The 26,266-nt window shown below is 42.6% G+C and overlaps 1 protein-coding gene across 4 annotated transcripts; it reads right to left on the bottom strand.

The window, feature by feature from the left end:
- Nucleotides 1-470: 470 nt before the first annotated feature.
- PIGR (polymeric immunoglobulin receptor) lies at nucleotides 471-26,266 on the bottom strand. Of its 4 annotated transcripts, XM_073320045.1 has the most exons (12): nucleotides 26,065-26,266; nucleotides 23,404-23,529; nucleotides 11,067-11,164; nucleotides 9,517-9,855; nucleotides 8,502-8,831; nucleotides 6,440-6,763; nucleotides 5,553-5,867; nucleotides 4,394-4,496; nucleotides 3,484-3,602; nucleotides 2,835-2,963; nucleotides 2,137-2,195; nucleotides 471-1,136 (listed from the first exon to the last, which is right to left on the bottom strand). In XM_073320045.1, the coding sequence occupies exons 3-12, from the start codon at nucleotides 11,122-11,124 to the stop codon at nucleotides 1,059-1,061; spliced, it is 1,854 nt and encodes a 617-aa protein (XP_073176146.1). In that variant the 5' UTR covers nucleotides 11,125-11,164; nucleotides 23,404-23,529; nucleotides 26,065-26,266; the 3' UTR covers nucleotides 471-1,058. The 4 variants fall into 4 exon arrangements, with proteins under 4 accessions (XP_073176146.1, XP_073176147.1, XP_073176145.1 ...); XM_073320046.1 differs by lacking the exon at nucleotides 23,404-23,529 and having other exon boundaries at nucleotides 26,071-26,266; XM_073320044.1 differs by lacking the exon at nucleotides 23,404-23,529 and having other exon boundaries at nucleotides 26,065-26,265.

Here is a 26,266-nt window from a genome sequence, read left to right as displayed (position 1 = left end):
CTACCAATTCTCAGTTGGTGTACGGTTCCTTGGGGACCATAGCCAGCTGGTTTTGAGTCAGGTTAGTGCAGCCCCTGGGAGGGACATAGGAGGTCTTGATCTGAGTGTTCTTGACACCTAGAAGACAGACCAGCAAGAGAAAAGAGTTAGATGCCAATCTTTCTAATCCCCCTGTGCTGCTGTAATTTACACTGAGATCTTGACTGGCTCCCAGACAATCCCCATCCTTACTCCACTATAATGAGCAGATCCCAGCCCAGGAGAGAATCTAGCCCTATATGTATATGTTACAGTATGGTATAAGTGTACCTGGTGTCTCCAGAGGCTTCTGGTTTTGAGTGACGAAAACTAGGAGATAATCCCAAATCCCAAGTGTTTTTTATCCCTCTCCAGCCCCTTGCAAAAATGTGCCCCTCCCCATGGCATTCACTCCAGGTGGTACCAGAAATTGAACAGAATAACTGATCTGCTAAAATACAATCATATTCTTTATTGGTTGTGAAGAAAAAACAATTCCAGGCTACTTGTCCGGCCTACAGGTACTGCCTTATCGATTAAAACGCTCACAGGAATCAAAAGAGAGACTCACATTGTTCTAAAATATTTCCTGGTGCTTTAAAATCAAATGAGATGTGAATCTTAAATGTATCCTTAGGTCACTGCCATCCTTGGGGCTTGGTGAACTCCAAAAGGTGTGAGCCCAGCCTGCAGGAGAGCAAAGGCATTAGACCTTTATTGCTATTTCACCTCAAATCTGCTTGAAATGAGATCCTTTGCCCTAAAAAAGGGGGGGGGGAATCAAACTTCTGAGGGTTCAGCTTCCCCAAGGCAACTTATTTTTGACCAGAAGATTCTTATTATATCACCGCTCACAACCTCATTACAAATCTTTGAGGAACTGAAAGATCTAGATGTAGCAAAATGTTTGACAGTAAGAAATAGTGCAACTTGCAGATCTGTTGTTCACTGATTCAGAACACAGGATCCTTTTCAATCATTATTGCTTTTTGCTTGTACCATCTTCAGGAGCAATTGTACTGGGACAGTCGAGGAACTTGCTAAGCCTGTTCTTGGGCTACTTTGTTCGCTTGAAGCAGGAATGTGCTGTAAGCAAGATCAGCCTCCTCCTTGGAACCCTGAGTAAAAGGAGAGGAGAGCTTGCTTTATTTCCAAATTTTTCTCATATCATAAAGACACTTTGCACTTGTCAAGTGACTTTCAGCTAAGGATCTCAAAGAAATTTACTAACCAGTTAATTCAAAGATACTAGAAGAGCATTCTTCATAAGAACTTTGAAACTTGTTCCCTATTCTCACCACCTTGGTCCAAAATAGCCCAAACGTGGCCTTCTGGCAATGCTGCAAAAGCCTATTTATTCTATAACAATTTGGGGGCAAGTTCCTAAAGGTGTAAGGGGCTTTTCTGATGCTTTGATTTACTGTTTGGGCTCCTGGCACCATTAATTGTTAGGGCACCTAGAACTGTTTGTTGTGGACTTTTTTTTAATAGTTGTTGACAGCTTGAGGAACAATAATCCGTAACTAAGCCTTACAGCACTCCTGTGGGATGTGAGCATATCTTTATCTCATTTTACAGCTGGTTAAAGTGACTTGCCTGCAATCACACACAAAGTCAGGAGTAGACTTTGCAATAAAACAAGGGAATCCAGACTTCTAGTTCTCCCACTCAAACCACCATACAGCACTCCTTCCTGGCATTAGAGAACTACTTGGTTTAACAGAGAAGAACCCGAAAGCAGCTGGATCACTGTGGCAGGCTCACAGCTCCTATTGATCCAGTAATCTGGCAGTTTTGGATTTATCAGTCTCCTCGCCCAGACTCAGGCTTCCAGAACAATAACACGTGCTAATATTTCCAGCGGAACTGAAACCATGAATCAAAGCTAAGTGACTGCTGTTGAGTTCTATGCTGTAATGATGTAGGTGCAGCAAAGGGTTAGAAACTCCAGTGGAGAGGCTGCAGGTGTGATGCTGAATAGGCTGCTAATTGAGAAGTAGTTGACCATAAATAGGGCATACAGGGGGGAAAGGAGCTTTTGCTGCTGAAGCTCTGCTGCCTGAAAGAAAGACTAGGCTGTATGCAGCACTTTGGGTTATACATTCTAGCGGTTCTTACCCTTTTCACCTTCGGTGGTTCTTCTGCACCTTCAGCATTGCCAGGGGTAGTTATAAATTCTGAAAAGCATCGGAGATGTTAGGGTACTCTGCATGGGAGATCGTGCACTGTAGGCCAAGCCCCACTTATTCAGTAACTCCTACATGCACTAAACTGCTGCTGATGTTCAAGGTACAACTTCTTCTCTGGGATGGATGTCAGGCTGAAGTACTAGTACCGTAAAGCTTTTGCAAACGCAGCCACGACACTTCCTTTCCCATGAGCCAACTGTGCTGCATCTGCATTACGTGCTAAGCATCCCTGCGTATTGAGCCAGAAAGCCTCTAGATTTCTAGGGTAGAACAAACATCTTTGTGTTTCTTTAAAACAAGTTGTATTTTCTGTTTCCAAAGATGGCAATCACCAGTGAGACTATTGCCCACACACTCAGTTTGGCATTTAATATTGTAAGCACTTCTGGGAGAATCTGTTTTATATTTAGCCCAGTGTAGAAACCATCCATTTTGCAGTTGCTTGCTAGATACATTTTTTTTTATTTTAAGTTTTGCTTTTGCACAACAAAGTGAGAAGATCCCAGTATCTTTTTAGTAGCCAGCAGCCTCAATGCAGAATCCTCTTTATCTGCACTATCCCCTAGGCCAGTCATTTCTTTACCTCAAGATACGTTATGGGTGGTAAAGTTTTAATGTGGAACTTACCATCCACTCCTCCTATCTGGGTCTCCTGAGCATCATTTATGCCCACATTGTCCTTCGCTCCATAATCTGCGGCATTCTCAAATTCTGACATGCTAATATTTGTTCGGTAGCTTCCAACCGAAACCAAATCTGTTAAAAGGGAGGCAGAGAGCAGACATACACACACAACATTATTTAATACAATGAGCTCCTTTGTTTTATACTTTCAAGGCTTTCTTCAAGCTTTCTGCTACTGCCTGGTTTTTAGAGAGAGACAGCTATAGATCTGAGCACAGGGCTGGGGGAGCGAAAGCTCTAATGCCAGGAAGACATGGCTCTTGTTGCAGCCTCATTTTCCCTGTCTGTAAAATGGGATGGTGGGAGGGTCAATCAGCTAGACGTAAAGTGCTCTGAAGTACAATAATATTATTGAGTCCAGGCCATACATATTATACTTTGCCAACAATGTTTTATGTGGAGTTTCTTTGTTCCGGGGCAAAAGGCTGGGACACTGTTCCCACCATTCCTATATGAGTGCTCTGACGGGGAGGCCCATAGGAGCAGCCCAGACCAGTACAGAGACTGTTGTACATGTCATACACCTTCTACCTCCAAATCTACAGTATTCCCAAAGCTCCCTGGGAGGCTAATAAAGAAAGTTAGGACTCACCTGTGCGCTTCAGGAGCCTAAATTTAACAACCACAAAGGCTGTAGCAAGGAGCAGACACACAGCAGCAATGGGGAGCAGGACTGAGAGAATCACCTTAGAGCTGTCATGTTCCTGAGAGCTGGAAAGGGAGCAATTGAGCAAAACACATGTGTGATCCCTGTGATTTTATATTGCTCTATCCAAGACTGTATAACACAGATGAACCAGCATAGCCTAGAAGATCTATATAGAAAGCTTGTGTACAATTACGTACACAGAAATGCTTAACAATGGCAAAATCATGGATAGCCGCTCAAAATTCAGAATTGAGTGGGATTTTTTTAGAACAAAATCATCATTGCATTCACATAGTGATATTCATCTACAGATGTCAGAGCTATTAATAAACAATTAATAAAGCATCTTGACATTCCAATGAGGTAGATAAATATCTTTATCCCCGTTTTGCAGATGGGGTAGTTGAGACACCGATGGGTGAATTGGCTTCTCGCAATCCCAAAGGGAATGAGCGTTCCAGGTTCCTGGACCTCAGTGTACTGTTCTAGCTACTAGAACATGTTGCAACCTTTGTAGCAACAGAAGCCTGAGAAGAATGAGTATTTGCCAAATGGCATTATGAGAAATGATGGATAAAAGTCAAAAAAATTGGAGTTCAGAATGAATAAACCTAAGGAGTTTGGATGATTACCCAAAACTGAGCCAAAATTTTGATATGGGCAAAATTTTGCTGGGAAACATGAATGCACAGTCTCTGACAGTAATTCATACTCATTGGAACTGAACACATCAGAATACATGAAAACTATAAAAAAAAAAGTTTGGTTGTAAAAATGGACACAAGTTGGATGGGGCAGGGGAATTCTTACTCTTTTCCAAACCACTTTGGAACAAAGTCTTTGAGGGACAGACCTGGGTGAAGAGTTGTCATCTAGGATCCCGGCTCTGTTTCGGGAATTAATACTAACTTCAGAGCCTGTGTCGGAAACAGCATTGGGAGAGACTGCAATTTCAGCTTCAAACCATAGTAGATGGAAGTGGTGGGTTATTTGCATCCAGCATCACGGCAGAGAGAGAGAGAGAGAGAAAACCCCAATATATTGTCAGCACTTGATTCATAAATAAGACAATTTTCAAAAGCACCTAAATCTCTTTTTCAAAATGTTCCCGTTGATTTTCAATGGAACTTTGATTCCTAAGTGATATTTTAAAACAGGAGTCACTTGTACCAAATGACCTCATAAGAAAATCTTGAGTGGTCTTCCTAGCCATGTATTAAAAATAGTTTTTAATCCCAAACTGTGTTACTAGTATGCTCCAGAATACGACTCAAATATTTGATATGCTTTTCACCATTTATATTGCATGTTACTTTTCGCATTTCACTCAGCAAGGACACTGCTTCCCTTTCATTTCTAGCCAGTTGCTCTTCCTGGTTCTCATGCATTAGTTAACACAAGGATATTGGGTTTGAGTTTCCAAAAACACATGGTTGTGTTTGCCCCCAACTTCCTCCAACCCTCTATCCCAAGAAAAAATTATCTTTATTTTAAATGTACTGAGATGGAGTTGAGCAATCAAGTTTCCCATCTATAAAATAGTACAATAGTCCTTATTTTCTTGTTCCCTGTGCTCTTCTCTATGTAAACTGTAAGCTTTTGGGGGCAGGGAGTGTCTCTTATGAGCACAAAGGGACCCTGGTCTTGGCCAAGCTTCCTCAGTGCTGCTGTAATATAAATAATAATAAATAAATAATAGGGGGCTGAAATGTAAAAGTGGTGCAGACTCCATTCTTTTTCCAGACTTGTTATAGTGACTGGAAAATGGAAGAATGCTGTAACCAATGCGTGAATGAGAGTTACAGCGATAAACATTGTGAACACCGTGAGATCCTTAGTGAAACAAAGTGTGGTCTGTCCAAGACAAAGGAGATTATGATGTTCTGAAATGCCACCACTTGGTTGTTGTTTCAAGATAGTGCCTCTCAATGGAATGACACCATTATGGGTGAGCATCGTGGCTACAGAGAAAACCTTGCCTGTTTTGTCTTGTAATAAATCCTGAAGCTCACCTCCGTTTACTGTCAGGTACACTGCCATGGTTTCCCCATAGCGACCAGAATTGTTCACTCCACACCAATACCACCCTTGGTCTGTCTGTATTACTTGGTCAAAAGTTAGGTAGAGTGTCCTCTTCTCCTTGTCACAGTTCACAACCAGGCCGGTTTGGTTTTGCTCAGAGGAGATGAGAGTTTGGCAGCCAGTATTACGCCACTTGCACCAGTATTTCTGGTAAGAATAATATTTGCATGGATAAGAGCATGGTATAGTGACCTGTGTACCAATGACTGCATCAATCTCTTTTGGTCCTGTTAAACCAGGTTGCCCTGTTAGAAGGGAAACAAAAGAGTAAGACTGATTTTGATGACTTGAACAATTAATATTCAGAAGTACTGTTATCAACAAGGTGTTAATAAGAATATATAATTACTATGTAACTACATGGTACAGAATGTATCTATGAGGGTAAACGCACTTTATATTGCTTTTGTAACACTTAAATGTACTATATATGTGTATGGATACATATATCCCTATGTACTTTATAGTGTGTGTGTATATATGGCATTTAAATAGCATTTGTGTCAGAAAAGCTTGAAAAAATAGTGAAAATGTTTGGTGGGAAATTAGTGAAATCTTTGCAAAAAAATTTCAAACATTGTCCAAAAAAAAAGTTTCTGCTGAAATCTTGGACTTTTTGAAAAATTTCCACCAGCTCTAATTTGTACCTTAAAATGTCAAGCTTTACCCATTATGATTATGAAGCTAAGAATTAGAAAATAGTTCTCCTCAGGAAAGCGAGGCTCTGCTCTTTGATGCTGCTTTGGGAGGAACAAAGATCAGGTACCCATATCGCTTGTGCTGGTAGAGACACTCATCACTACATGTGCTTTCATACCTTCTATAATCTTCAGCTCCTTTGTAGATTTCCTTTCCATATCTCCATCCGTCATACACCAGTAATATCCTGCATCCGCTGCTGTCAGCCGGTTCATTATTACCGTGAATGTTCCATTTTCCGGGTTATCATGCAGGACTATCCTTCCTTCATATGAATCTATCATACTTGCAAGGTTGTTTATTAACTGACTGCACCCATTCTTCCTCCATTTGCACCAGTATTTGAGTGTGTTATTCCCACGTGGATCATAGCGGCATTCGACAGATACTGAACCGCCTATGACTCCATTTATTACATGTCGTCCCTGGGGGACAGATGTCTCTGGAGATACAAAATGGAACATGTTCTGTTAGGCTCCTCTCACACATTTCATGTTGTGCTAACATGCACGCTGCGTGTGCCTCATGTGGTTGGTTGGGTCTGTTCCTTATAAAAAAACATTTTAAAGTAAAGTTAATTGCAGGGATGAAATATAACAGACTGACAATGCTGGCGCCTGCAGAACAGAACCATCACAGCATGGTCAGAGAGAGCTCACGTTTCCCTCACACACTGCCTCCTGCCAGCCCCCAGTGGAATAATGGGAGTCTTTCCCCTGACTTCTGTGGACTTTGGATCTGGCCCTTGTGCCTCAATCCTGAACTGGAGGGACCCCCCCTAGAAGCCAGAGAGTAGTTCAATCCTCCACAGACCTGTCAAGAGAGCCAGCAAGGACACCAACGATAATGGGCATTTCCTTGTTGATTAAGGTTTAACATGAATGGTTCATGAGAAGTTTTGGTGTCCCCTTCACTTGGAACCTGTGGAGAAACTTGGGGCACAATGGCATGGCATCAGGCCAAACAATGTCTTCTCCACGCATCTGGGAATCCAAACACAAGTGGAACAATAGGAGCCACACATACCTCAAGAGGAACAGCAGCCACTTAAGGCAAGTCTACACAAGCTCTGCATTGGCGCAGCTGTGCCGCTGAAGCGTATCAAGTGAAGATGGAAGACGTGCTCTCCCGTTGTTATAATTACTCCACCTTGGCAAGAGGCGTAAGCTATGGCGGCAGGAGAGTGTTTCCTGACAACATACCACTTGTGTCACTTGGGGGGTGGGAGTGGTGAATTTTTCACACCCCTGAGCATCATAAGTTAAATCGACTTAAGCGGTAGTGTAGACCTGCCCTAAGATTATTAGTGCATCCAACTGAGCATAGAAATACCTTTGTCTTATTGCCTGTAGCATCTGCTCTTTGCACTTGTGCTTCGGAAACTAATCCAGAATGAAGCAATGAGGCTAATTTGCAGCAGGCAGATTATGCAAAGAGAGATCAATTCTAATAGGCAGTAGTCTCCCAAAGAAAGTGGTGGAAGCCCCATCGTGGGAGACATTTAAAACTAGACAGGAGAATAGACTGTAGGGAGCTACCCTGGGATGGCTGAGGGGCTAAACTGTATGGGCTCTGATTGGCTCTAACCTTTTCTAAATTCTGTAGTTCTTTCTCTTCATCTTGGATCAATATTTCTAAAAATTGCTTAGGCAGGCAGCCTTGTGGTCAGGAAAATGTGTCTGGGTTTTTTTTCTTCTATAGTCTGCATTTGAGATAAGCCAGTTAACTGGATCAAGCAGGAGTTTGCTCACCCCAATTCTGTAAAGAGAATTTGCCTTTTGCACGTGTCATCATGACCTTCTCTAAAGGCTGGCTCACACAGAGGGTTACAGCCTATCACAGCTGCCTACTAATGGAGTTACTTCAACTCAAGTGATAGTTTTTCTGATGAAGGCTCAAGTTTAAACCCCTGCTGTCAACAGACAATGGACATTGCAACATAGAGTCTTTGGGAGAGGGATTTTTGTCTTCTTTTTTGTCTGTGGACGCACATAGGACACCGTTGGTAGCTAAATAGATGAAAACATAAAAGAATAACAAGTACAATTCTTGTTCTCTCTAGATAAAATTAAGAGTATCAGTGAGATTTTCAAGGGAAACTCAGACCCTTTGTAAATAAAATATTAGTCTCTTCAGACTGTTGGAATGGCTGAAATCTACACACCCTGGCCATCGCTCACCTTGGTAGACATGCACATCCAGTTCCTTGGATTCTCCTTTCTCTCCGTAAGTCCCAGCCCCACACAAATATACACCCGAATCTTCCTTCCTCAGCTGGGTCATATAGAGGCTGAATGACCCAGCAGGCTCCTGAGGGCTCAGCAAAACTCTCCCTTTGTAGTTTTCGTTAACGTTCCCGTAGGTGTCGATGACAGTAGAGCAGCTGGTTTTCCCCATTCTGCACATGTACTTCCTCTCACTGCCATATTCCGGGCCAAACACGCAGTTGATGGTCACAGAACCTCCCAGCTCAACGTAATAGAGTTCGGCTTCTTCAGGCACTTTTGGACCTGTGTGAATGATAGTCCAAGTCAGTATCCAGAACCCAGATTGTATTGCAGTTTACAACACGCTTCTATACCATGCCCTATTGCACTTCAGTAATCATACTCTTCTATACTTCTCTATACTACCCCAGACTGTACCATAGCCTACTCCAGTATAGTATACCTTACTGGACCATACCTCTGTACACATTACCATACTTTTCAACCCTGCATCATTTTGTACCAGGCCACCCCATATGCACTGCATTGCAGGATATCTTAATGCACCATGCTACTGTGCACCATATCATATGTGTCTACGCTATGTCATAGGGCACTATTTACTCTCCCATACTACAGTAGACCATGTCGTGTCATGTACTATGCTATGCTGCACCACATGATCGCATATGGTGTTGTAAATTACAAACAACCTTTATTTTTGCTGAGTTAGCCCCTTCCACTCAGGAGAGTAGATAAATCAAGGACTGGTGGAGAATTTTGGCTGCTGTGAACAGAATTAGTGTATATCTCCTATTTTATATGGTACCTTTACATTACAGCAATGGGGGTGCTAGAAATGCAGAGATCTTGGTTATTACTCAAGGTACCAATCACCTTGCTCTCTTGGATATTGTCGATGGATAGATTTCCTAAACACAATTATTACAAAAGAAAAATAATATAAGAACCCCCAGGCTGTAGCTACCCTTGGAAACATCCAGCTTGACTCTGAAGGAAAGTCCTTTATCATTGAGACCAATGCCACATTTATAAAAGCTGATGTCCTTTTCCACTAGCTTTGAGATCTCAATGGTGAAGATGCCTTGCTCTGGGAAGTCTGTGATTGTCGCTCTGCCCGTGAAGTCTTGAGCAGTGTAGCCACTGGAAGAAATGATGGTCACACATTGCCTTGTTGATTCCTTGCACCAGTATTTTCTGTCGTGGCGGTTCACGCTGGTGCGAGGGTAGAAGCATTTCACAGTAACTGATCCTCCCTGCAAACCAGTCACCTGCTTCGGTCCGAAGATGGGGCTTGAACTTAAAACTGGCAAGAGGAAACGTGTTTCATGTTATTCACTACAAATCAAGTTATTATTACACGAGCACCTTCAGGCCCCAATGGAGATCAGGGCTTCACTGAGCTAGGCACATAGCTACAAACACAAAATAAAAGACAATCCCTGCCCCAAAGAGTTTTCAGTCAAAATAGCCAGGACAGACAAAAGGAAAATTAAATGGCTTGCCCAAGGCCACATAAGGAGTCTATGGCAGAGCCAAAAATTAATCTCCTGTGTTCCAGTCTAGTGCCTTAGCCACAAACCTCAATTTGTTTCTGAAAGCGCTGTGAAATTTCTGTGGCAATACAGAGTGGCAATACAGAGTGGTAGTTACTTGTGATGGTTCATCCAAACCAGTTTAAGTAAGAACCAATTCAAACCTTCATGCCAAACTTGAAATGAACCTCACTGTTTTAGCTCACTTGGCTTTTTAACATTCTTTTAATGTTCTTGCAACCTTGGATTTTGAATCATAGGCAGAAATATTAAATAGTTGTGAAAATAGTCACTGTTCTAATTATTCCATCCTGGCTCAAACCAGCATAGAGCTGAAATCTTGCAAAGCAGTGGGTCCCTGTCAGAGCTAGGCAACTCTTCCTTAATGATGGTTTCATCTGCTAGTTTTGTTGCAAACCCAAAACTCAGGTTTTGCCCATAGTTTCACTGAGTTTCAAGAACTTTTGAGGGGTTGGGGGGCCTGAATTTGCAGAGGTCCCTGGGGCTGATTTTATCTTTTAAAAGAAACAATGCTGAACATGATGGGTATTATATTATTTTGGGCCAAACCCAGGCAAATTGATTGGGCTAAGCTTTACACTGAAATTTTAGGTCCACTTGAACCCAAAACTCAAAATGAAACTCAGGCTGTAGAATCCAAACAACAAAATTGAGGAAAGGTTTCTGTGAGCCCCCAGGAACAAATACTGCAGTGCATCATACAGCTCTTGTTCCTAGGAGATTTCAGACGAAATACCACACCAATGAGAAAAAGACCAAGGAATGGGAAAGCCAGGAAATCTGATATATCAGCTGACTTGCCTGTAGTCTGAATGGTCTCAAGAGATCAGCAAGGGCTATAAAGAACATTCATCTATTTGGTCATAACTATGTATTCGCTGATAGCGACTATATAAGATTAGCCTTACACTGACTGTGCTAAACATCAACACATCTCTCACACTCTTGATTAGATACTTACTTCTTGCAGACTGAGCTTGGAGGAAGGAGAGCAAGAAGATGAACATCAAGAAAGTCATTTTCCTTTCAGATGCCTGGTTCCCCAACCTCTCCTGAAATCTGTAAATAACCACATTCAGAAGGTCACAGTATTTATTTAGTTGGATATTTAAAAATTTTTAAAACCACCTACTGAACTGGTCCATGATACAAACACCCTGAGTCATGAGTTCAGCCACGTGCATGGAGTGTTACCAGAAACATAGGCCTGTAGCCATTTGTACTAACGGAAAAACAGTGTGATCTAGGGGTCACAGCAGGCAACTGGAACTCAGAGTTCTTGTGTTCTTGGCTCTACCATTGACTTATTATGTGATTAGCAATAGGTCACCTAATATCCATGGACCCTAGTTTTTTCTTAGTAAAATGGGGTGTCAGGTTGTTTGGGGTGCAATCCAGACCAGTGAGGGGTTGAGTCACTACCTGCCTCATAACCGTAGGTGCCTCAAATGCTATGCTACTGTAACTCCCTGCCTGGGATGTTCAGTCAGCAGCAAGCATGCCGGTCACACCCTGAGTGTCTCTATAACAGCAGCTCTGATCCAGCAACTCTGAACCCAGCAGTCTGCCAGCAGCACATCAGTCACATTCCTGGTCTCTATCAGCCTTGGTTACTACCTGTAGAGTGGCCTCAGCACACTCCCAGTCCTGAATTTTCCAAAATCATGTGCTCTGTAATGTCCAGTCCCCTCCTGGGCAGTTCAGAAAAAATAATGTTTATTTTTTCCCTCTAAAGTCACTTCACTGGGGCAAATACACCCTGCATTAGTTTATCGTAAAAAACCCAAATGTATTAACAACAGGACATAGGATAAATGATGCCAAGTAAAAGCAATAGAGTTTGAAAGGGTTACCAACAAACACAAGTGAAAAAACACATATCTAAAAGACTAAAATTTGATCTATCAAGGTACAGGCTTTATTTAAAATGTTTTGTCTCACCAATCCTTCTCCTTCCCAGCCATGGCTGTTTTTTCCTCTATCAGGACCTTCCACAAAAGTCCAAGAGACTGGCTTCCCTTGTCTTCCTAGGTGAAAGATGTTTGCCTAAGTGGCATTCAGTTCCTAGAGACTTCACCCCCACCTTGTTGAAGCACCCATCCTTCTCAGCTCACAAAAGCTCTGTCCCCTTTTGTCTGTACTCTCATATCTCTGCTTATATCTCCCAAAATTTAATGACGTTGCTTCAAGAGGCAGGATGACTTCATTCTTCCCTTCCTGTGGGCTTTCCATCTCCCTGTATGTAAACAGAACTTCCATTGTCTTGATTCCACCATGCTTAGTTTACATAGGAGACAGGTAAATAGCTGTTACGTTCCCTCCTGTACGGGAGAGACGTGTTTCTCCCTTTGTTTGGACATAGACTGTAAAGCCTTATATCAATGAGTATCCATAATTCCTTAACATCCATAAGTGTTAATACATACATTTTATGATGATATTAAACACCAGTGTGTCATTAGTTTTCATAAACACCTATTTGATACACTTTAATAATACAATAATATTGTATACAATCAGTTGATTCAGTTGCTTATCACTTGAGGTTCAGCCCCCTGTCTTTATAGATCAGTAAACTTTCACAATGTAGTCTCTGGAAAGTAAAAACCCAGAACAAGCTTCTCTCTCCTTCTGGGGGTGGACATAGAGGTTCTACTGTCTCCTTGCCCACTTGATAGATTTATTTACCTGTGTGATGGGGTGTCCCCCACCCCCCACAACACGTACCCTGAAGGGGTTAATGGAGCCCAGATAGGCCAATTAACCTATTAGGCTGAAGGCAAGCTCTAAGTAGGGGAAGCTCACCTGTGCAGGAACAGGAGGGCTTCTATAAAGCCAGGGAGCTGAGAGCAGGGAGGGGACTGTAAGGAGGTAGTCTGCAGTAACTCCCTCGGATTTGGGGGCTATAGAGACAAGTAGCCCATGGTGACTCCCTAGGAGGAGGGAATAGAGAGGCTGGTAAACCCCAGAGATGGGGGAGTGCCAGGGTAAGAAGCAGCCTAGTGAGTAAGCAGCAAGGTTGGGGACTCAACTGACCTTGGTTGTGTGTGGTAGGGTGTGTGGTTGTGTGTAGCTGGGACCCAGAGTAGAGGGTGGGCCTGCGTTCCCTTACCTGCCACTGGGGAAGTGGCACTGGTGGGGCAGTGACTGGAAGACTACCTGGGTCACTGTGCGAGTGACAGAGACTTTGAAGAACTGTCTCCTGGAAGGGGAGAACACCAAGTGACCTGGCTAGAGGGCCGAGTCACAGAGAGGATGCGGCAACTCCTGGAGCAAGAAAGAGGCTGCAGACCAGATTGAGAGAGGGAGTGACGGCATGCCACCGAGGAAGTGGCATTGTTTCTGGTGAGCTATTCCCCAGAACAGCCAGGAGGAGGTGCCAGACCTGTGGTGAGTGAGTGCCCATCACAAACTGATATGTAAAAATAGGCCTTCATTGTCTCTGCCTGAAGACAGGCTGGTCAGAGAATCAAGTGGCCATTCCGTTGTCTAAGGTACATTGTGCTTAAGCGTTGCTAGCCATGCACATTTTAAGACTATAATTTTAGCACATGGTCATAACATTTTGCACAAACCCTGTGTATACATCATACAAGAATATTAATGCTCGGCAAATTACTGGTTTTCCAGTGATACCTTACCTGACATCTTTTTAGGTACAGATTGTAACCATAGTTGAGTTGGGGTACACTGCATTGGTCAGGCCAGCTGAAACTCCTAGCCTGATACCATTAGGCCTCTAGCTATCTGGCATCAGGATGTTCTTAAAGTCATGTGGGGATAATCATAGTAACCTGTCTCCCGTGGGGTATTGCTATGCTAAATGAATTAATATCTGTTAAATTCTGTATCGTCTTTGCATAAAAGTCACTATAGTCTGTAGGCCTGCTTTCAGAAAGATTGCTTGCAAAGGTCTGATTTCCATCCATTAGAGGGCAGTGGTATCATACAGAAAGTACCATCTAGTGCATATTTCCTGTCTATGGTACAATGGCATTCTAAAACAATCCAGTCTGGGCAGTGTTAGCACATGAGTTTCTGTAAGAATGAAATGAATTATATGAGAATAAATGTACAGTAGATCTCTGCCCAGTGGAAGGTTTCCATGGATAATTTACTCTGGAGGACCAGGCTTGGACCACAGCATTCCACAATATGACATTAATTATTTTTGACTCTTGGTACAATCTTGGTTTGGAGAATGGATTCATCCGGTGGTGGTCTCTGTTCCGGAGACACTCTCTGTACAGAGAATGAGTCAGACACCTGGATTCTGTAACCCTGAACAGTCTGTAAAAGCCAATAGTTTTCTACAACAGTTCAGTATTTGTAAGGCATAGTCTTACATTCAGGATGGCAGCCTGCACTATGGAATTTCCTTGCTTCATGTTCCCTTCTGCCCCCTAAGTTCTCTTGTTATGAAGGTCACCTCAAACCTACTCTGTCTGTGTGTGTGGACATCATTATGCTAAACCACTGCTCAGAGCAAAGTATTAGGGCTTGTCGACACTTACAGCATTGCAGCTGTGAAGATGCTACCTACACCGACCGGGAGCGGCTCTCCTATCAGCACAAATATTCCACCTCCCTGAGAGGCAGTAGCTATATCAACAGGAGAAGCCCTCCCATCGACATAGCGCTGACCACAGCAGGCGTTGAGTCAGTATAACTGCATCGCTCAGGGATGTCGATTTTCCACACCCCTTGCTGATGTACTTACACTGACATAAGTTTGTAGTGTGTACCAGGGCTCAGTCTTCTCCAGATGAGAAATGGGCCTGATCTAACCCCCTGCCCCAGGTTTTAGGTTTTAAAAATCCAAAGCAAAATCCGGACCCACACTCCTAGCCTTATTATGGGCTGAACGCAAACCTAGATCCAAACACCCCTGAACTTTGAAGGGGCAGGGGGAGGCATGAGTAAGAAAGCCAGACTGGGATCTGGATCCAGACTCTTCAACTTGGGCCCATTTTGGAACAAAGCCCCTTTTCAAGAGTTTGGTGCCTCAGTTTCTCCCTTCTGCTTTTTAACATTATTCACCCAGCAGGAAGAAAGATTGCTCACTTGGCATCACATTGGTTGCCAAAACCATGCCTTAAAAACCTGCTTCCATAGCTCCCGTAAGACTATATTTGATTTCTGACCATTGTTCTTCTGCCCTTTTCAATCACAGATGCAGATCTAAACAAAGTTTTTCCTCTTCCTTCCCCCCCCCCCACCGCAACTGCTGTTAAGTCAATGGGAGATGCAGGTACTCAACATCTTTGAGAATTAGACTTAAACTGCAGAGTACTTGTCACACCCCATCTATCATAATGTATCCACTGCTACACAGCATCCAGCCAGGGGAAGACAGATTAGGTCCCCCAAAATGAAACCAGGTGTCAAGGATCAAAATTCCAAACACTGGGGCATTAAAACTCTCCTAATCAAACTGCACATCTTAATCTGAGTCTGTCTATAATTCATGTTTCAGAGTAACAGCCGTGTTAGTCTGTATTCGCAAAAAGAAAAGGAGTACTTGTGGCACCTTAGAGATTTAACCAATTTATTTGAGCATGAGCTTTCGTTTCTCAAACCTTCATATGTCCCAAATCTTTAATGGTTTGGATGGGCTTTTGAGTGATGGGCTGGAAGGAACTGGGGTTCTTAATATTTTAAACCTGCTTGCCTATCACTGAATTATTGAGAGCACTGGATTGTGTGTGTGTGTGTGTGTGTGTGTGCAATGCATGATCAGTGACCCATCAAATAATCCAGGGAGCGGTGGTGTTTGATTGTTCAGTTACCGAGAATACGATGGGTTACCTGAAAAGTTGTGCAAATAGCCAGACTGGTTTGTTCTCTGGGCATCAGGTGACAGGCTTAATTTTATAAAGGGTATTTCCCAGCAAAGAGAGGGTTTTATTTCCTCCTTCAGATAAAAGGTGTTCTGTTGTGCTTTCTTTCTCTTGCTGAGATATCTAATTGTTCAATGGCTACTTGGTTGTAGCAAATAATTAACTCCTGGAGCATGAAAAATGCCCTTAACTGGTCACCCCCAGAAGAAGCTGGTAAGATAAACAAGACCCACTCAGCTGCAGAAAACCAAATCAACACAAAAATGGGCCCTGCTTTTTGCAGCAGTTACTGTGTTTTATTGGAGCTGACCTTGTTGCCTAAGGACCAGCTCGTCTCTACCTTGCCAGCCTAGGAGAGGTGGGGATAGGCCAGGACCCCACGCCCTTCCCCCTCCTTCTTTGACAAGATTAAACAGCCCAAGGGAGAGGTAGTGGGAGAAGTGAAAAATCTCTGTGGAGTCAGCAGTTAGGTTGGCTTTATTGCAAATAGTCAATCATTCTGTGGTTCTTTATGGTCGATATTTGTTGTTAGGTAACAAAGGAACATCAGCTGTGGTCTGTGAGCTCCTTGGAACACAGCTGTAGCTTTGTTCAAGGACACCTGGAATGTAGGAGCATGTTCTGGTTTGTGCAGGTGTGTTAAATTGCATGTGTGTGCATAAGATCATGCAAGCATCCATGCATCCATATCAACACAAGTGCACATGTGTGTGTTTGTGCATGTGTGAGCACAACTGTATTCACATGGGTAGGCAAACACATTTATGATCACTGAAACCATCCACTGGGTTACTGGCAGTCAAATCCTATTGGAGACTTAGTCCGATTCCTTCACTGCAAACACGGCATTTATGGAGAAAATGTCCCCCAAGTAACTAGCTCAAGCAAGTACAATCAGCTGTTGCGTAAATTGCTCTTTGTCTGATACCTCCATGGCAAGCGTGAAGATAGGTCTGAGGATGAATGTCACAGGAAAGCCCCTTTTCTCCTGCTGCGTATTATGCACTGCGCTCAGGAAGAATGCCATTTCCCAGGTACAGACAAATGGCACAAGCAAGCTTTGCTGCTCTGTCTACAAGACCCAGGCACTATCCAAGACGCTGGAAGAGAATTTTATCAAACCTCTGTTGCTGACAGGGCTCTTGTTTCATGGTGCTTCCAAAGACCATTTGATGCTGGATTTGCAGATACAGTGTGAGACTGAACATCAGGCTACCCGCAGAAGGGAAATTAATGGAGTACTGGTGTGAAGGGGAATGCAAGTAAGTACCATTGAAATTCACTAAACTTTACTGCTTGTGCAGATAAGAGGCCCCTGAAGGGGAGAGAGGGTGAGAGGATGAGGCAGTTACTGTTTGCCGGGCACTGTCAAAGGGACTGAAGAGGATTAAAAGCAAAGTGATATGCCATCTATATTGCATTCTGACCAGTGATGAAGAGGGTTTAGAACATCCATGGTGCATGTTTGGTTTAGAACAATGAGTATGCTCTAAATTTTTGTTCTACTTACATAAATCTGACATCTATTGAGACGTGCACCAGCTCGAACACTTGACTAAGCCTAATGAACATGGCGGTAGAGTGTTGAGACTGGTTTCTGTCTAGTGAAGTGTGTTTGTGCCCAGTCTGTGCACTACAGCCCATCTGCATAGGTATCTCATAAAGGTTTTTATCATGGGTTTTCAGGAGTACAAGAGGAGAAAAATAGCCTTTCTTTGTTAGTACATATTAGGATGAAAGCTTGGCCCCACTCATGTCAATAGTAAAATGCCCATTGACTTCATTAGAGCCAGGATTTCACCCCAAGTCTCCAAAATAGTGTCATCTGCACCTCTGTTGTGAACATAGGAATTGCCAGACTGGATCAGACCCAAGGCCCATCCAGTCCAATATCCTGTCTCTGACAGTCACCAGCACCAGCTGCTTCAGAGGCAGGGGCAAGAAACCCTGCAGTAGGCAGGGATCGGATCACCTGCCCACAGGGCAAGTTTCTGCCTAACCCCTCGTTAGAGGCTGGCTTATCCCCTGAAGCATGAGGGCTTATATCCCTTCCAAATCTTTCTGGTGAAAGATGACCTTGATTGCGTTGAGATTTGAAAATGGTTATACATACAATTAATAACTCTACTTCGCACTTTGATCCAAAGGTCTCAAGGCATTCTGCAAACTTCAGTTATTTCTATTTACATTTCATGTGAGTTTACAATAGGCTGCTGGTTGCCGGCTGTGCTGTGTAATTAAATGGGATATCCCTGTATTTTTCAGAGTAGCAGCCGTGTTAGTCTGTATCTGCAAAAAGAAAAGGAGTACTTGTGGCACCTTAGAGACTAACCAATTTATTTGAGCATAAGCTTTTGTGAGTGAAGTGAGCTGTAGCTCACGAAAGCTCATGCTCAAATAAATTGGTTAGTCTCTAAGGTGCCACAAGTACTCCTTTTCCCTTTATGTTTCTCATTCTTACTCCAGCTCCTCCTTAGAGATAACACACCTGTCCAGACAGACCACTTCTCCAGAGGGATTCTGATCCTTCTCAGATAAGGAAGGGCGCTGCTTGGCAGACCAGGGTGGCCCAAGGAATTGTGAATGGGATAGACCCCTTCACCCATGGGTCATAAGGTCAAATACATCTTAAGCTGGGACTAGCCAAAAGTTTAGTGTCTCGTATGCAATGAGCTGGGTGGGAGAGGAGGGGCTCAGTCCAGTTATTGGTGGAGAAAAGCATGCAGCCCACCTTCCATAGCTGCCCCCTTTGTTGACAGTTTCAGTGAAGAGGCCCAGGATTGAATGGGCACTGGAGGCTGGACTGTGCTGTCCCCTAGACTGTGCTGTCCCCCATTGATGGGCTCACTCTAGGCCAGGTGTGAGAAATGTCAGAGGGGTGGTGTGTTGGGGGGAAGCTTGGACTGCCGCTGCTTGTGTTGTATCTATGCATACAGACTGAGGAGATCGGTCTTCAGGGCTGCCAATCCAAAAATCTTCCACCCAGCATTCAAAATCACTTGTCAAAATGCACTTAAAAATAGAAATATTAAAATCACAGAGAGAATCTGCATGGAGGGAGTGGAAGAGGCTGGTAAGGAAGGGATGAAAGGAAAAGATCTTGTATCCCCACTGTGGTGGGAGACAGCAGGCTGCCACTGTGCAGGGAAATGTGACCAATATATGTGCAACGGAGCGGGAGGAAGCTGTGGTGCAGAAAGTGTCTCCTACAGGGTCTGTCTGCATTCTCTCGTGTTTTCTTTGGGCTTGTACTGCCTGCATGATTGAAGCTGCTTTCTTTTTCTCTCTTTCTATATAAACAGAAAGCAAAATATCTGAAGAAAAAACAAGCTGTGCCAGTTCCCACTGATACTCTTTGCCTCTCAGCAAATAACTGGCATGGGAACAAACATATGGGTAGGCTTGTTTTATCAAGCAAGGCACAGGTGTGTGCAGGCCTTGTTTGTAAATTCCCCTCTGCAAAATTCAAAGGTCAAAATCCTCAGCTGATCTAAATTGACAAAACTTCATTGAGGTAAATCATCTACTCTCATTTATATCAGCTAAAGATGTGGCCTGTCATTTTTATGAAAGGATACGGCTTGTCTTGCTATTTAGGTGGAGGGGAAAATCTGTTTGTGCCTGTATTTTAATGAATGAATTGCATTACAACCACAGCAACACCCCAGAACTGTGCATTTTCCAAGTCCACAATACCAAAGCTTTGGATTCATGCTTCAGGATGAGGCAGGCACTATTTCTGTGTGTGTGTGTGTGTGTGTGTGTGTGTGTGTGTGTGTGTGTGTGTGTAAAGCACTCAACACAATGATTCTGATTGAGGCTTCTGGACATTACTGTAATATTAATAACACAACCATACCGTTGGGTCATCTAGTCCATTCAACTCGCCCTCCTGGCCAGTGCAGGATTGTTCCTGACAGTGTATTTTCTATTGCTTTGACCAATCTAGTTTTAAACACACCAAGCAATGATCTCTCCTCCACCTCCTTTGGAAAGGGCTTCTAATATGCCTCTGTTCCACAAGGTAATAGATTTATTCTGATAATTCATCCTCCATTATCCTTTTTTTTAATGCTCTGGGATGATTTCTAATTGTGTTACCATCCTGAGATCTCCAGAGGAAATCAAGCAAAAAGGAAAACAAGAATGTTTCTCCCCGCCACCCCCATGGCCAGCCAATATAGACCTCACCAAGGACGCACAAATGCTATCATAAGGAAGATATGAGTCACTCTTGTTAAACAGACTAGAACATTGGTGTGAGCCTTGGTTATAATGGCCTGTAATATACCTCTTTGCACTGTTTTACTTGGATTAGACTGAAGTTTATTCTACTCTGCAAGAATGCAAAAAGCCGATTAGATATTTGCATATGAAACTTTCTGATCTCTTCCTGGTTAAGGGCAAGAATTTGGACTCCAGTCAGACAGTTTCTTAACATTGAAAAGTGCTTTATCCATGTATGTGGAGATACAAGAGCAGTTTTTGTGAAGGATTTTGCTACCTTCACTGGGTTCTCATGGTGTACATTCGTACCTGCACACTGTGTACGCCTACCTTCCAGCGATTGTTCACCTGGGAGAATCTGTCACTGAATCCCCTTTAGCCAAAACAAAATTTTACATTTGCATGAAACATATATTAATCACCCGGAAATCTTTGTTTCCGGTGATTGTCCATGTTCTGGTTGTTAATTATTATTTATATCGCGTTAGTGCGTCCAAGCCCATTCATGGACCAGCTTCCCATTGTGCTAGGCATTCTACAAACATGACACAAAAAGACGATCCCTATGTAGGTCTGGGACCTAATCAACCCCTCCCCCGCATCATATTAAATGAGCCTGCGTGAAACTCAGGGATTTCATCACTGCTGCAGATAAAGAATTAATCTATCTAGGCTATTGTATGGTGTCCATCCCTACAGATGCCAGTCACCTGTGAGAACAGCCTCTAGATTTGTGTTTGCATTAAAACCGCTCATTAACCTATGAGCAAAAAAAAAAGACTAATTCCCTCATTTAAACATTAGTGCCCCATATGTGCCATTAAAATTATAGGTTCTATCAGCAGAAAAATATACATGACAAAATGGGGAGCAGTGCTATTAGAAGCACCTATCTTCAAGGCTTTTTTAGTATCAGTGGGACATAAATATTTACGAGGAACTTGATGTGTGACTCAAGGGCTCTGAGTGCGATATGCCACCTTTCAGAAAAAAACCCCCAAGTTTGTATCTTTTGAATTGCAGGCACATTTAAAGCGATTGAAGATGGTCTACTGCCCACAGTCCAGCTGCACCATTCCTGGAATCTTTGTGGCAAGGGAGGTGTCCAGGATGGGAGGTCTCCATGATCCCAAGAATGCTACAATTGCTTTAGGCCCAATTCCCCTACGTGGCAGATTGCTGGGCCGCAGTCACGAGAAATAGACACGTGTCCAAAGCTGGGAATGGGCGACAGGGGTGGATCACTGGATGATTACCTGTTCTGTTCATTACCTCTCTGGCACTTGGCATTGGCTACTGTCGGAAGACAGGATACTGAGCTAGATGGACCTTTGGTCTGATCCACTATGGCTGTTCTAATATCACTTCTTCTAGGCCACAATACAATAAATGTAGCCAGTGGGGGAAAACTGGATAAAAGAAAACTGAGGGCAGCACCTGGAAAGCAGCAGTGCGGCTTGTAACTGGAAAGAAGCGCTGCACAGGAGGTAGCCCTGCTCACTAGATCTGATTAGAGATTTAGGAAGAGTGCGTTTCCGGGGTTAGAGCAAGGGATTGGGTGTCAGGACGCCTGTCTTTTCTCAGCTCCGCCACTGCCTTTGCATGCAACTGTGGATACATCTGTGTCCCTCATCTGTAACGTGGGAACAGTAATGCATACATGGTGTAGGTAGTATAAGAATCTGAAAGGGCTGGCTAAGAATAGATTGCCTTCACTACAGGCCTGCTGCAAGTCTAAATTCACTCATATTTATGTGCTTTGAGATTCTCAGTTTAAAAATACTCTAGAAGTGGGCATATGAATCTTTCTTTGATTTTAACTTTGTAGTCCTTTCTATCTTTGTGTTTTTCTTCTTACTCAAGTGAAACAGTGAGAAACCTTTTTAAAAAGTTGCTCTCAGGGGCTGATCTCCTGATCTCGGTTATACAATTGTAACGCCATAGACATTATTGGAGATGCTCCAGATTTGCACTGTTGCAACTGAGATCAAGATCTAGCCCCAGGATTTCGTAAGAACTGGTAATCAGCTGCTCTTGCTGCAGAGGAAAGTGCCAGAGCTCCCTATCCAAATTCCATTGACTCGGCTCTGTGAATGAACCCTAAGGAACTGGTATATGCTCACAGTACAGATAGCCTGGGGCCAGCAGTCTAATCCATTAGTCATTAACTATTGCTCTCAATAATGGCTAATGTTAAGGGAGCATTAATTACTTGATAATTAAAGCATTAAAATAACAGTGTACAGTTTGTAATTTTACCAAATGCCCTTTTTTAAAAACAATTGCTGCTGTCAAGCTGGTCACATTCACCAGGAACATGAACAGAATTAGTCACCTCTGGGTAGAAAAAGGGTCTTCTTTGGAATGGACTTTTTGTGTCTGCTCTAAAGCATTGAGGAGCATGAGTTGGAAGAAGGCATTAATGGCTGCAGTAAAGCTTCCCGGCATTGAGTAGCTAATGATGACAGTGGCAACTTTCCTGAGTTTTCAAAAATTATTAGTGGGCAAGTTCACAAAATTCAGCAAAACACGATGAGCGTTTTCTAAATCAGACTGTTTCACTTCCCTCACTTTTGCCTTAGGTGAAAATAGAAGTTGTGCTGTATTGCACCTTGAAAGAGTATGAGGAAAAATGAATTTTTGTGTGCGTCACAAAACATTAGCATCCCTTGGTCTTTCACTCTTTTATCCAAAGCAAGACCTGTTCCAGACAAAGTCAGTCTAATGTGGTTTTATAAACGCAGTGGATAATGCTATTTCTAGACATTCTTGAGTTTGTAGGCCCATTCAACATAACTCAAAATGTTTGAGATAACAAAGATACAATAGAAAAATGTTTTTTTCCCCCTCTACTGCCTTTTAAACCAATGTGTACTGCAAAGCAATGAGTAAGACACAGCAGTGCAGTTGCCTGGTACAGACACAGATAGAGTCCATTTTTTGCTGAGCCATAGCCTATATGCATCCTCAGAGGTTAGAACCTGTTATGTCATGAGTAAGGCTAAGATTTTGTCATGGGTATTTTAAGTAAAAGTCACGGACAGATCACGGGCAATAAAGAAAAATCCACAGATGCCCGTGACCTGTCCCTAACTTTTACTCAAAATATACATGACAAAATGGGGAGCTGTGGAGGTCTCTGAAAGTCATGGATTCTGTGACTTCAGCAACCTCCATGACAAAATCATAACCTTAGTCATGAGTAGGGATACTGAGGGGCTATTCCCTCACCTTTTTTTGAAAGTTGCCACAGGCTCTTCACTTTGCCCATGTAAAGTCACCAGAAGTGGTCGGATATAGACCTCTCTTCTGTACAGAAGGATTTTGATTATTTATCTGCCTTGTAGAGTCCTTTTGCTGCAAAAGAAAAAAAAGGAAGTAGGATGATAACTAGGGAAGTAAACCCAAGCCAAGGGTCTGACCCTGCAAATCTTTACAAGCACAAGTAGATTTTACTTGGGTGAGTAGCCAAATTCAGTGGAGACAACTGATCTGTTTTCAGGCAAACGAAAAAGAAGATTGAAGTGCGATAAGGGAACATTCTTGACTCAAATCAGCCTTCGAGAGAGGCTTTGACTTCACCACAAGTTTAATTTTATATTTAGCAAACAAAATTTTGCTCTTACAATGGATTTATAACAAATAACTGACTATCTAAGACTCACATTTGTCCGCCCTACAGGAGAATAGGGGCTAAAAACCCAGAACCAAATGCTGAATGCCTTAGTCACACCTTAGCAGAGTTCACTTAGGTAAAATATTAATTGAAGTCAATAGGATTTTGCCTTAGTAACAACTATAAGATTTAGTGGTTCCCTTGAATTTACTAAGAATTAGAGTATTCCAGCAGAGCCACTTCACAAAAGGGATCATGAGAAAAATGACTAAAGAAGGGACCTCAGGGTCAGGAGAATCAGTGACATGAACAGGGTAGGAAGGTAAGTTTGCTGATGGTGAGAAGGTAAAGCTGTAAGCAGAAACAAGACAATGAGAACCCGATAAAGCCACAGCTGCATTTCATTGTGTCTCCTTTTACAATGTGACTACCATCTAGCACTTCTGTATTTGGTAGTGCCTTTTCTTCGGAGGATCTCAACAGGTTTCTTATGCACACATGAGGAATATCAGCACCCCTCTGAAAGTAAATATTACAGCCATTTTACAGATAGGAAAACTGAAGCACAAAGTGGTCGTAACTTTCTCATGGTCACATTGGAAGCCACTGGTAGCTCACCCAAGAAGCTTGACTCCCAATTCTGGATTATAATTACTAGACCACATCCCATGCAATGTTACATTCTTAGGTTGAGAATTCAGCCAATAGGCTGCATTGGCAATATTCAGATATTAATGTAGCAGCATATTGGATATTTCAGTGGGACCACCACCATATGCATTGAGAATGATGAACTTTTACTGCCTGGAGAAGGAAATGCAGCAAGTCCACAGGGACAGAAAATTTCTAATGCAGTTTGTGGCGCTCTGAGTAAGCAATTCATCATTGCCATCCTGAGCAATCTGTCATCCTTGGAAACAAGGAAATACTTCAGGTTCTGAATCAATGTCCCTTCATGGTGTTGAATGAGTAGAAAATAAATAATCATAATGAAATTGTGATGTGCTGAACAGAAAGTGTCCCAGGATTTATGATAAAATCAACTATTTGCCTGTCTTAGGGTTTTCTATAGCATCCGGGACCTTCATATCTACACACTTATGTGCTAAAATACACATCCTAATATTTGGAATCCTTGTAACATGTGTAATCATCATAGCATGTTTTAGGAATTACACTCTGAAGATTTTCACCACAGAATATAAGTGACTAACATCAGACAAAGACTGAAATTCACAGTACCTGGAGGGCAGGCTCCCAGATTATCTGGTCTCATGTTTAACCTAAAATGTGTCACACTACAATATGCCATTTTTGCCAGGTCTCAGATATTTGGGATTCTTACAGTTCACAGGTCTCTCATTTTCTGTTTGTTGTATTTGAGCCGCCTTACTTGCAAAGGAAATAGAATGACAGTTGAATGCCATTAAAATGTCCCGCAAGAAGTGCTTTTAATCCAAAAATACTTGCTGTGTTGCAATTGATTGCACACTATAAAGGTTTGACAGAAGTAGATATTGCACCAGTGCATATATTTTAGGGTTAAAGAAAGGTAGATGTTCATTGTTTCTCCATATTCTAAATGATAACACAGACTCATAATTTTATGAGCATATTTGCTGGGCAGAGTAAAAATGTTGTTGTGGAGAAAAGGCCCTTCTCTGCCGTGGTATAAATGGGATAGGTGATGGGAGAGGGTGCAATAAACTTTCTATTTTCATGACTTAGGGATAATAAAGTATAAACCATTCATTGACTGTTTCCACCACCTCCCATCTCTGTCTATTGTGCAAACATGATTGATTTTTAGAGCCCACCAAGGGAATTAGCTACACAACTCCCACTGTAATTAGCAGGAGCTGTGTAACTAAACGCCCTACTTGGCTTTAAAGTCTTGGCCCTTTTCAAATCTACTACAACTTTCGACACTAATGATCCAAAATGCTTTAATAATCTGACAATGATCTGCAGTGTGTTTATTACTGTAGAATAAAGAAGTATTTTGTACATTTCCCTGCAGACAAGAAACAATAAAAATCTTGGGCCCAATCCTGCAGTCCTGACTTCTGTAAAACAAACAAAAAACAAACCAAAAAAACCCATTGAAATACCCAGTGTGTCTGTCTATCTGTCTATCTAGGTTTATATATGAATAAGGCTCCCTGAATTTATTCAGACTGGAAATCATGCTATAAATTATTCTGCTTCTCCACTCCCCACAGGTAGCTTACAAGGGATTTTATATTTTAGGGAGACAAATAATAAACATTACTCACACTCACTGTTGGTTCTGCAGACTATTTGGGTGACTTCTTTTCTCTGTTAGTCTGGTCACTTTAACTCTGCTTCCATCTCAGAAACCGGACCTCTGAGGATCCTGTGTGTGTGTGTGTGGGTGGGTGTGTGTGTGTGTCCTGCCTCCCTCTGTGCAGTCAACAGGACACTGAATTCTGTAAGAATTGAAAGTGATTTAAATAC

Source organism: Lepidochelys kempii, chromosome 21 (genome assembly GCF_965140265.1).
Source record: "Lepidochelys kempii isolate rLepKem1 chromosome 21, rLepKem1.hap2, whole genome shotgun sequence".
NCBI classification, from domain to species: Eukaryota; Metazoa; Chordata; order Testudines; family Cheloniidae; genus Lepidochelys; species Lepidochelys kempii.
Note: the sequence above shows the minus strand (reverse complement) of the source record. Positions and strands in the feature narration are given on the sequence as shown.

Bases quoted from the DNA above. Each gene is read 5' to 3' on its own strand.
- PIGR (XM_073320045.1), bottom strand. From the start codon at position 11,124: ATGACTTTCTTGATGTTCATCTTCTTGCTCTCCTTCCTCCAAGCTCAG. The intron at 8,832-9,516 runs GTAGCTACAGCC...TCATTCACACAG, and splicing joins CAAGCTGGATGTTTCCAAGG to GTCCAAAAGTGCCTGAAGAA. The intron at 6,764-8,501 runs GTGAGCGATGGC...TTGTATCTCCAG, and splicing joins GGATGTGCATGTCTACCAAG to AGACATCTGTCCCCCAGGGA.